General features: G+C 40.2%; 1 protein-coding gene across 21 annotated transcripts in view; it reads right to left on the bottom strand.

Moving 5' to 3' along the window:
* Positions 1 to 12,311, bottom strand: part of MLLT10 (MLLT10 histone lysine methyltransferase DOT1L cofactor) — a 226,161-nt gene that overhangs the window by 156,308 nt on the left and 57,542 nt on the right. For 19 of the 21 annotated variants that reach the window (XM_054522034.2, XM_054522035.2, XM_063727504.1 and 16 more), the window contains one exon: positions 7,970 to 8,024. The exons of 1 other annotated variant lie outside the window; for it this stretch is intronic. In XM_054522034.2, coding sequence (XP_054378009.1) covers positions 7,970 to 8,024 — 55 coding nt within the window. Of the gene's footprint in view, positions 1 to 6,118; positions 6,142 to 7,969; positions 8,025 to 12,311 lie in introns of those variants that run through there. One more of the 21 variants, XM_054522042.2, reaches the window with a different exon arrangement.

Below are 12,311 nucleotides of genomic sequence, written 5' to 3'. Positions count from 1 at the left end.
CCAGGGAACATTTGCCTATTTCAGAGAAAGCGGTGGTGAGGATGAAGGGTCCTTTTTATTTTATTTTATTTTATTTTTTGAGACAGAGTTTCGCCCTTGTTGCCCAGGCTGGAGAGCAATGGCGCGATCTCGTCTCACCGCAACCTCCGCCTCCCGGGTTCAAGCAATTCTCTTGTCTCAGCCTCCCCAGTAGCTGGGATTACAGGCATGCACCACCACAACCGGCTAATTTTGTATTTTTAGTAGGGGTGGGGCATCTCCATGTTGGTGAGGCTGGTCTTGAACTCCCGACCTCAGGTGATCCGCCCACCTCAGCCTCCCTAAGTGATGGGATTACAGGCGTGAGCACCACGCTCAGCCTGAAGGGTACTTTTGACAAACTCAGAGGCCTAACAGTACAGGCATGTACATTCACAACCAACCAACAGAAAAAGGGAACAAGTAAACCCCTCTCCTTTCAGATGCAACACTGAAGGGCAAACCAGAGGTAAGAATACACAAAAGGTACATAGACCCTCAAAGAGACTACACCAGGCCTCTGACCATCTCAAACTGAAATTTGACGAAGGTAATCCTAAATTACAACCCCCAAGGCACCAAGCAGATGCAAATATACATCTATCCTCTCTAAAAGAAAACAGTATCATCTTGACTACAAACAATTTCTACCCTTTTTTTTTTTTTTAAGACAAAGCCTTGGTCTGTCGCCCAGGCTGGACTGCACTGGCATGATTTCGGCTCACTACAACTTCCTCCTTCCAGTTCAAGCAATTCTCCTGCCTCAGCCTCCCAAGTAGCTGGGATTATGGGTGCCCACCACCACACGGGGCTAATTTTTGTATTTTTAGTAGAGACAGTGTTTCACTATGTTGACCAGGCTGGTCTCGAACTCCTGACCTCAAGTGATCTGCCAGTCTCAGCCTCCCAAAGTGGTGGGAATACAGACATGAGCTACCACACCCAGCCTAAAATTTCTTCATTACATATAATTTCCAGCACAATAAGTACCAAAGACATGACAGACAAGACAATATGAATGAAAATAAGGAGAAACAAGAAAATCAAAACAGATCAGCATTTTGGAGTTATCAGATAAAGATTTTAAAATAAGTATGCTTACTATGATCAAGTACACACAAGACAAAATTCTAAATTGACGCAAATAACTGAAAACTATAATAATAAATTAAAATTCCAGAAGTAAAGAGGAAATTTAGAAATCAGCCAGGCACAGTGGCTCACACCTGTAAGCCCAGCACATTGGAAGGTTGAGGCGGATCGCTTGAGATCAGGAGTTCAAGACCACCCTAGGCAATAAAGTGAGACCCCATCTCTACAAAAAAAAAATAATGAGTCAGGTGTGGCGGCATGCACCTATAGTCCGAGCTACTCAGGAGGTTGAGGTGGGAGGACTGCTTGAGCCCAAGAGTTTGAGGCTGCTGTGAACTATAATTGTGCCACTGCAATCCAGCCTGGGTGATAGAGACCCTATCTCAAGAAAAAAAAAAAAAAAATCAATGGGTGGGATTAACAACGGTTTAGACATGGATGAAAAGAGAATTAGTAGGAACAAAACAGGTCAGAAGAAATCCAGAATCTTAGCACAAAAGTAAGAAATACAAAAAATGGAATAAGACACATGAAAAATGTAATAGGCAGGCAGATCTAACACACATGTAATCAGAGTCTCAGAGAAAATATGAGAGAGAAAATGGCATGAAAGCATTATCTGAATTGATAATACCTAAAAATTTTCCAGAACAGAAGACCCAAAGCCACTGACTGAAGAACCACTATAAATCAGAGTAAATAAAGATATACATCAAGGGACAATAAAACTACAGAAAACTAAGGGAAAGAAATGAAAATCTTAAAGACAAAAGGCAAGTTATCAAACGAAAAACTAGATAACTAAATAAAGCCAGAAAACATTTTTTAAAAGATTTCCATTAAAGGGAACACCAAACAATTTTCCTTGAGTAATAGGAAAATGATTCCAGAAGGAAGCTCAGAATTGAAGAAAAATATAAAGAGTGATAAACATGTAGGTACATTTAATATATAATGAACATATAAAACAATAATGCCTTCACACTCATTTACAACACAAATGACCACTTACATTAAATATTAAAACACTGGTAGGGTTTGTGAATGTATGTAGCTTTCCTATAAACTATAACAAAGACTGGAAAAAGAACAAGTAAAAGAAGTCTATATGGTTTCATTCTACATTTCGTGTTAAGTGGTACACACAGGCCAGGTGCAGTGGCTCACACGTGTAATCCCAACACTTTAGATAGCTAAGGCGGGCAGATCACTTGAGGTCAGGAGTTTCAGACCAGCCTGGCCAATACAGTGAAACCATGTCTCTACTAAAAATACAAAAATTAGCTGAGTGTTGTGGTGTGTGCCTGTAGTCCCAGCTACTCAGGAGGCTGAGGCAGGAGGACTGCTTGAACCTGGGAGGTGGAGGTTGCAGTGAGCCGAGACAGTACCACTGCAGTCCAGCCAGGGCAACACAGCGAGACTCCATTTCAAAAACAAAAAAAAAAAAGTGGTACACTCAGTACACTGAATTTACTGATAAGAAAATTATAATCCCTACAGCAACCACTATATAGATAAATATAAATACTTGTGTATATATATAGGAAGAGATATGGCCAAAAAGGCAATTTAAGGCAATTTGATATAATTAAATTTAAATGCAATACTAATTAGCTGCATTGTTAAACTGATTAAAATACAGCACTAAAAAAAAATCACAAAAAGAACAGAAGAGAACTAAGAAATAAGAGGGAAAAATCAATGTTACGAACAAACAGCAGAAGACTTCTACTTCTGTCCAAGATAGACTAAGAGAGTCAAGAGAAAGTCACAAGGGAAACTGGAAAATGTATTAAATGGAATGGCAACAAATATGAAATTTATCAAAACTTGAGACATAGGCTGGGGGCAATGGTTCATGCCTACTAATCGCTGGAGCTCAGGAGTTCGAGACCAGCCTGGGCAACATGGTGAAACCCTGTCTCTACAACAAATACAAAAACATCAGTAGGATAAGGTGGCATGCACCTGTAGTCCCAGCTACTCAGGGGCTAAGGTAGGAGGATCGCTTGAACCCAGGAGGTCAAGGCTTCAGTGAGCCAAGATCACATCACTGCCCTCCAGCCTGGGTGACAAACTGAGACCCTGTCTCAAAACAACAACAACAGCAAAAAAAAACCAACAAAAACAAAAAAACACAACTTGTGGGATTCAATAACAGCAATAGAGAGGAACTTACAGCATATACATTTTCATTAGAAAAGAATATCTAAAATAAAAGACCTAAGGTTCCACCTTTATAAGTTAGAAAACAAGAGGAAAATACAGCACATAGTAAGTACTAGGAAGGAAATAAGAGCAGAAGTTTAACAAAATAGAAAACAGGGAGATGGCATAAAAAATTAACAAAGCCCAAAACTTTCTTTAAAAAGGTCAATAAAACTGAACAATTCTATTTGGACTGGTCAAAAAAATAAAAATAAAAACAAAGAAAAAACCAGAACACAAGTCACCAACATCAAGAATAACAATGGGGTAATTACTACCATTGCTAGCAAAATTAACAAAATAATAATAAAATACTATTGGCAGCCGAGTGTGGTGGCTCGTGCCTGTAATCCCAGCACTCTGGGAGGCCAAGGCGGGTGGATCACCTGAGGTCAGGAGTTCAAGACCAGACTGGCCAACATGGTGAGATCCCGTCTCTACTAAAAATACAAAAACTAGTTGGGCATGGTGGTGCCTGCCTGTAATCCCAGCTACTTGGGAGGCTGAGGCAGAGAATCACTTGAACCTGGGAGGTGAAGTCTGCAGTGAGCCGAGATCATGCCACTGCATTCCAGCTTGGGTGACAGAGCAAGACTCCATCTCCAAAAAAAAAAAAAAATACTATTGGTAATGTTAGTCCAACAATTTCAGCAACTTATACAAAGTAGTTAAATTTCTTGGAAAAATAGAGCGCACCAAAATTGACTTAAGTATATAAAAATAGGTCAGACCCAAGGGCTCAAGCCTGTAATCCCAACACTTTGGGAGGATGAGGCAGGAAGATAGCTTGAGCCCATATGTTCGAGACCACCCTCGGCAACAAAGCGAGACCGCGTGTCTCTACAAAAAATACAAAAAGAAAAAAATATTAGCCAGGCATGGTGTGCCTGTGGTCCCACCTATTCAGCAGGCTGAGGCAGAAAGATCACTTGAATCCAGGAGTTTGAAGCTGCAGTGAGCTATGACTGCCATCACTGCTCTCCAGCCTGGGCAACAAAGTGATACACTGTTAAAAAAGACAGAGAGAGAGAGAGAGAGAGAGAGAGAGAGAGAGAGAGAGAGAGAGAGAGACAGACAGAGAAAGGGGAAGGGGAAGGGAAAGGGAATGGAAAGGGGGAAAAGGAATGTCTCTATAATTTCGCCAAAAAACGAATTTATCAAAAATTTTCCCAGAAAAGTTTCAGTTTCTCACGAAGTTCTATATAGAATTCAAAGAAAAATAACACCAAATTTACAAAAACTGTTTCATTTTAAGTGACTAGCATAATCCTCAACAAACACCTGACAAAACCACTATAATTCTTAAAGAAACACAGAATGAAAGTACATGACAAAAACAAAATATATGTCAGGAGATGGACAAGTGAATTTACAATATCCTAAAAGTTTCAGAGGATTCAGAAAGAGGAAAAAAGCACACAGTAATGTTAACTTTTTTAAGCTAATAGGGTAGAATGGAACGAGTGAAACAAACCAGAATAGGCGATATTTAATAAGATGGAAGATTTACACCAGGTGCAGTGGCTCATTCCTGTAATTCCAACACTCTCAAAGCTGAGGCAGGAAGATCACTTGAGCCCGGGACTACAAAGCTACAGTGAGCTAGGATCCTGCTACTTGCACTTCAGCCTGAACAACAGAATGAAAACCTGTCACTTAAAAAAAAAAAAAAAAAAACTTTGGAATAGTGAAGGCCTTTCTAAATAATAACTCAAAATACAGACATCATGAAAGATTAATAAATTGAACAAAATTAAAATCAGAAACTCATGCATGGTAAAAAAAATTTTTTTTAAAAGCACAATATAAACAAAGACTAACCAGATGGGCAAAATTAGTCCAACTCATATCAAAACAGCATAATAATATATGAGGGGCTCCTTATGAACACTCCAATAAATCAAACTAAAAAGATCAACAACTGTGGCTGGGCATGGTGGCTCACACCTGTAGTCCCATCACTTTGGGAGGCCAAGGTGGGTGGATCCCATCTCTACTAAAAATAAAAAAATCAGCTGGGCATGATGGCGTGTGCCTATAATCCCAGCTATTCCAGTGAGTGAGGCAGGAGAGTCCCTTGAATGGGGGAGGCAGAGGCTGCGGTGAGCCAAGATCAAGCCACTGCACTACTCCAGCCTACGTGACAGAGGGAGACCCTGTCTCAACAAAAAAAAAAAAAAAAAAAGAAAAAGATCAACAACCAAGTTAAAAAACAGATCACAGAAGAGAAAAAACAAATTGCTCTTCAAACTATAAAAAGATGTGAACTTCACTAATATTAAGAGAAATGCAAAACTACTGCTTGGATATACAAACTTTTACCTGTTAGATTACCAAAGGTATGAAGAACAGCTTTTTTATTCATATATTGGTAAAACTGGGAACATATATTGGTAAAACTACAGGGCAAATAATTTGGGACTATCTATCAAAATTAACTGCAAAACTCCTTTGACTCAATGTTTCCACCTATGGAAATTAATAATCCTATAGATATACTTGTATACAAGCAAAATGACATACATACAAAAGTTAGTCATCAAAGTAGAAGATCAGAAAGTGCATCAAGAACTGATTGGATATTAGATAACATGGTTAAAAAGAAAAAAAAAGCTCTATACTGAAAACAAGATAAATTGTTCATGCCGGGTGCGGTGACTCACACCTGTAATCTCAACATTTCGGAAGGCCGAGGCAGTAGGATCATTTGAGGTCAGGAGTTCAAGACCAGCCTGGCCAACATCGTGAAACCCCATCTCTACTAAAAATATAAAAATTAGCCGGGCGTGGTGGCACATACCTGTAATCCCAGCAACTTGGGAGGCTGAGGCAGGAGAATCGCTTGAGCCCGGAAGGTGGAGGTTGCAGTGAGCTGAGACTGCACCACTGCACTCCAGCCTGGGCAAATGAGCAAAGCTTCAAAAAAGAGAAAATCGAAGAAAAAAGAAAAGAAAAGTCTCAAAAAAAACAGATAAATTGTTCAGTGAAATAAATTAAGATGCAGAAGAGTATATAATATTAACCCATTTGTATAAAGATGGAGGGAGTAAATAAGTCTTTGTCTATTCACATTTGAATATGCAAAATAAACCTAGAAAGATATGCAAGAAAGTAATTATTACATAGTAGCAGGAAAGCTATTGATAAACTGGGCAGATGGGGAAGAGGAATAACAGGAAGAGTTTTCAACATATTTTTAAATTCTGTACAATCTGACTGTATAACATAGTCTGAAGATTAAATTGTAAAATATATATAGCTAGCCAAAATCATTCTATTTTTCCCTTTTATTTACTCACACCACTACTCTAGCCTATGCCAAAACTACTTTAGAGGTGGCTACCCAAAATGGAGAAGAGTATAGTAATAGCAGCTTAACCTTTTTTCAGCTGCTTCATCACATATGCCATGGTCTAATAAACTTATGTCTACACATTTCAGAATAGTACTGAGCTGTAGAAAAATATGATTTCTCTGACAACGATAACTGAAAGTGGACAAGAAAATGAGTAATATACAAGGGTTCATAGGAAAGCATACCAAAATGTGATACAGAAGTCAGCTTTTTTTTTTTTTGACACAGGGTCTCACTCTCACCCATCCCAGGGACTGAAGTACAGTGGCGTGATCATGGCTCATTGCAGCCTCAACCTCCCAGACTCAAGCCATCCTCCTGCTCAGTTTCCCAAGTAGCTGGAACTGCAGGCATGTGCCACCATGTGTAACTAAGTCTTTTTATTTTTATTTTTTATATTTACTTTTGCAGAGACCAAGGTCTCCCTATGTTGCCCAGGATGGTCTCAGACTCCTATGCTCCAGTGAGCCTCCTACCTTGGCCTCTCAAAGAGCTGGGATTACAGGTGTCAGGCAGCACACCCAGCCTAAAAGTCAACATTTCTTTATATTCAAGCAACAAAGATCCTCAGAGTTAAATAAAATTAACATTCACTAGAAACATCATCTGTCTAGAGATACACAAAACAGAAAAAAAGAATCTAAAACAACAGATTTTAGGTCTAACAACAACAACAAAAAATGTGGCTCATTTTTCAAAAAAAAAATTCCTAACATAAGAAACTATACCCATTTTAAAAAATACTTTTTTTTTTTTTTGGAGACAGTCTCCTTCTGTCACACAGGCTAATGGGCAATGGTACAATCTCAGCTCACTGCAACCTCCGCCCCCCAAGTTCAAGAGATTCTCCTGCCTCAGACTCCCAAGTAGCTGGGACTACAGGCAGGCACCACCACACCCGGCTAATTTTTCTATTTTTAGTAGAAACCAGGTTTCACTATGTTGGCCAGGCTGGTCTCGAACTCCTGACCTCAGGTGATCCACCTCCCTCAGCCTCCCAAAGTGCTGGGATTACAGGTGTGAGCCACCTCGCCCAGCCAAAAACATAAGAATTTAAATTAGAAGTATGTATTTAATAGATCATACTGCATAAAATACCCAATGCTTAAGTTTGTCCACAAAGGAGAAAAATTGTGGGTCAATATAATAAGGATTCATAAATTATAGCCACTACTGTTAAAAATGAGTAGAAAACGCTGTTTAATTTGATGAAATAAAATAAACTACCAAATATTTGAAAATACTCCACTGTCCCAGTTTTCAATAAAATTTTTTTCAAGAAATCTCTGCACTTACCCCCATTATCTGTTCTTTTTAAAGCTCCATCCTTATGGGGACAAAGTTCACATCTCTATAAAAAAAAAGAAACAGGTAATGAAATAATTCAGATTACCAAAAATGTAGTATCTTCCCTGCAACTTCAAAACTACTGAAAATGTGAGAGCAGCATTTGTCCTAGTTGCCCCCAAAGAATATTTCAGAACATTCTTCACAAACAGTTGTTCTCGATGACAGGTGATCTTCTTCAGAGGACAAGTAATTTTTTTAAAGTACATTTTAACTTTTAAACTCCTGCCACGAGCCAGGCACGGTGGCTCATGCCTGTAAATCTTAGAACTTTGGGAGGCTGAGGCGGGCGGATTACCTGAGGTCGGGAGTTCGAGAGCAGCCTGACCAACATGCAGAAACCCCGTCTCTACTAAAAATAAAAAATTAGCCAGGCGTGGCGGTGCATGCCTGTAATCCCAGCTACTGGGGAGGCTGAGACAGGAGAATTGCTTGAATCCGGGCGGTGGAGGTTGCGGTGAGCCAAGATCACGCCATTGCACTCCAGTCTGGGCAACAAAAACGAAACTCCAACTAAAAGAAACATAACAAAACAAAACAAAACAAAACTCCTGCCACAATTTTTTAAATCTTACATTAATAAAAACACAAAGATGCTGGGATTATTTACCTGGGGAGCGGGAGAAAAAACAAAAAGGTCCTCTCAACACAGGAATGGGGAAAGGCTTTTAACATCTGCCTGTTACCTGTTTACTTCCTGTCTTACGGTCAGCTAGGATGACTGCCGTCAAGTAGGTCTGGTTTCTCTTAAAGAGCCAAACTCTAGAATTTAGAGTTTTAATTTAAGTGGCAAGAAATGATCTCATGCATGCTGATTTCCCTTCTGAAAGGAATTCGGCTAATCAGCTATTATTATTCAAACACAATAGTACTCAAAATTTATTGTGGATCCCTCTCCTTCCCGTGCTCAGAATTTAAAACCAAAAATAAATGTAGAGCCAGTACTACCACTTCTTATGAAACACAGTAAGTTTCAATGGCATTGTCTTACTATGAAGAATATGTTCCTGAAAGTCTCACTTGAGTATTATTTATATCCCACTTTCTTTCCAAAAGAGGTTTTGCAGCATACAATATACTAATATAGGCCTGGCACAGTGAATCACACCTGTAATCCCAGCACTTTGGGAGGCTGAGGTAGGTAGATCGCTTGAGCCCAGGGGTTTGAGACCAGCCTGGGCAACACGGCAAAATCCCACCTCTACAAAAAACAAAAACAAAAAAACACAAAAATTAGCTGGGTGTGGTGGTGGCGCACCTGTAGTACCAGCTGCTCAGCAGGCTGAGGCAGGCAGATCAATTGAGCCCAGAAGGTCAAGGCTGCAGTAAGCCATGATTGCACCACTGCACTCCAGCCTGGGTTACAGAGTAGACCCTATCTCAAAAAAACAAAAATAAAAAAAAATGTGTATATACATAGACATACACACACACACACACACACACACACACATACATACACACACACGTATATATATGTATGTATACATACATATGTGTGTATATCTATACACATATTATATATATACACACATACACACATACTCTATATATACACACACACTATATATACACATCCTACATATAAATATATATACACTTACATATATAAATTACAACAAAAAATTGGAGTAGAAAATTAAGTTGAAATAGTATTAAAAGTACAGAAAGCATAAGCCATAAAAGCCTACTGAGGCCAGCTGCAGTGCCTCACACATATAATTGTAGCACTTTGGGAGGCCAAAACAGAAGGACCACTTGAGGTCAGGAGTTCGAGACCAGCCTAAGCAACAAAGTGAGACCTCATCTCTACAAAAAATAATTTTTAAAAAAATAGACCCTATTGGCTGGGCACGGTGGCTCACGCCTATAATCCCAGCACTTTGGGAGGCCAAGGCGGGTGGATCACGAGATCAAGAGATCGATACCATCCTGGGCAACATGGTGAAACCCCGTCTCTACTAAAAATACAAAAAATTAGCTGCATGTGGTGGCGTGTGCCTGTAGTCCCAGCTACTTGGGAGGCTGAGGCAGGAGAATCACTTGAAACTGGAAGGCGGAGGTTGCAGTGAGCAGAGATCATGTCACTGCACTCCAGCCTGGACAACAAGAGCAAAACTCCATCTCAAAAAAAAAAAGGCCGGGCGCAGTGGCTCACGCCTGTAATCCCAGCACTTTCGGAGGCTGAGGCAGGTGGATCACGAGGTCAGGAGATCGAGACCATCCTGGCTAACATGGTGAAACCCTGTCTCTACTAAAAATACAAAAAATTAGCCAGGCGTGGTGGCAGGCCCCTGTAGTCCCAGCTACTTGGGAGGCTGAGGCAGGAGAATGGTGTGAACCCAGGAGGTGGAGCTTGCAGTGAGCCGAGATCGCGTCACTGCACTCCAGCCTGGGCGACAAAGCCAGACTCCATCTCAAAAAAAAAAAAAAAAAAAAAAATTGAGCCTATTGATAAAGTTTGGATATTTGTGCCTCCAAATCTCATGTAAAAATGTAATCCCAATGTTGAAGGTGGAGCCTAGCAAAAGGTGTTTGGGTAATGGGGGCAGATCCCTCGTGAATGTCTTGGTGTTTTCCCTGTGGTAATGAGTGAGTTTCTTGCTGTTGTTAGTTCACATGAGATCTGATTGGTAAAAAGGGCCTGCCATCTTGCTCCCTTCTCTCACCATGTGACACTCCTGGTCCCCATTCCTACTGCCCCATGAGTAAAAGTTTCCTCAGCCCAAAGATGTTGGTGGTATGCTTGTACACAGCCTACAGAACTGTGAACCAAATAAACCTCTTTTCTTTATATTAATAATCTTATCCAGTTTCAGGTATTCCTTTAACCTAAAACAGGCTAATACAGCTATATTTCTTGCCTTTCAGTATTTCACTCTCCTGATTTTCCTATTATCTCTTTGGCAGCACCTTTCTGATCACCCTATCAAACCTTTAAAAGGTGAAGTTCCTCAGGGCTCTGGCCTAAGATGTCATCTTATTTCACGTGAAACACTAGGCAATCTTATTCACTGTCCAAATTTCCACTACCAACTAAATTATAAAAATATAACAGTGACTCCCAAATTTTATCTATTTGTATCTGTCCCCAGGTTCAGGTATAAAACTCTATATGCTACATAAACACTTTATTTTATTTTATTTTGAGATGGAGTCTTGCTCTGTTGCCCAGGCTAGAGTGCAGTGGCTCGACCTCGGCTCACTGCAACCTCCAGCTCCAGAGTTCAAGCAATTCTCCTACCTCAGCCTCCCAAGGAGCTGCAATTACAGGTGTGTGCCACCACGTCCAGCTAACTTTTTCTATTTTTAGTAGAAACAGGGTTTCGTCATGTTGCCCAGGTTGGTCTCAAACTCCTGGCCTCAAGTGATCCACTCACCTCAGCCTCCTAAAGTGCTAGGATTACAGTGAGCCACCGCACCCAGCCTACATCGACACTTGAAACGCCCCACAATTTATGACAAAACCTGCTCTTCCTGCTCTTTCCATATATTGGTAATGATATTTTCAATGACACATTGCTCATGCAAGACACCTAGTATACATCATCTTTGACCACTTCATACCTCACTCCCTAATCTCACTTTTAATCCATAACTGTATTGTGCCCTTCCTCTTCCTAAATACTGGTGAGATCTGCCTCTCTCTCTCCATCTCCACTATTACCCTACTTAAAGCAAGCATCACCTTTCATCAGGACCACTTCAGTCACCTCCTAAATGCAGTAGTCCCCCAGTTATCCATGGGAGAAACATTCTAAGAACCCCAGTGGATGTCTGAAATGACAAATGGTACCAAGCACTTGATTCTGTTTTTTGCTATACATACATACCTATAAAAAAGTTCAATTTATAAATTAGGCACAGTAACAGATTAACAACAACAATAAAATAGAACAGGCCAGGTGTAGTGGCTCACACCTATAATCCCAGGACTTTAGGAGGCTGAGGCGGGCAGATCACCTGAGGTCAGGAGTTCGAGACCAGCCTGGCCAACATGGTGAAACCCTATCTCTACTAAAAACACAAAAAAATCAGCTGAATGTGGTGGCACATGCCTGCAGTCCCAGCTAAGCAGGAGGCTAAGGCACAAAAATCTATTGAACCTAGGAGATTGCAGTGAGCCAAGATCATGCCACTGCACTCCAGCCTGGGTGACAGAGAAAGAGACTCCACCTCAGAAAATTTTTAAAAATTAAAAAAAAAAATTATAACAATCTACTATAAGAAAAGCTATATGAATGTGGTCTCTCTCAAAATACAGTCTGCATAACAACAACCACATATAAAA

The sequence above is a fragment of the Pongo abelii genome, chromosome 8 (assembly GCF_028885655.2).
Source record: "Pongo abelii isolate AG06213 chromosome 8, NHGRI_mPonAbe1-v2.0_pri, whole genome shotgun sequence".
Lineage (NCBI taxonomy): Eukaryota > Metazoa > Chordata > Mammalia > Primates > Hominidae > Pongo > Pongo abelii.
The sequence above is the reverse complement of the archived record's forward strand: the minus strand, read 5'-3'. Positions and strand labels throughout refer to the sequence as shown.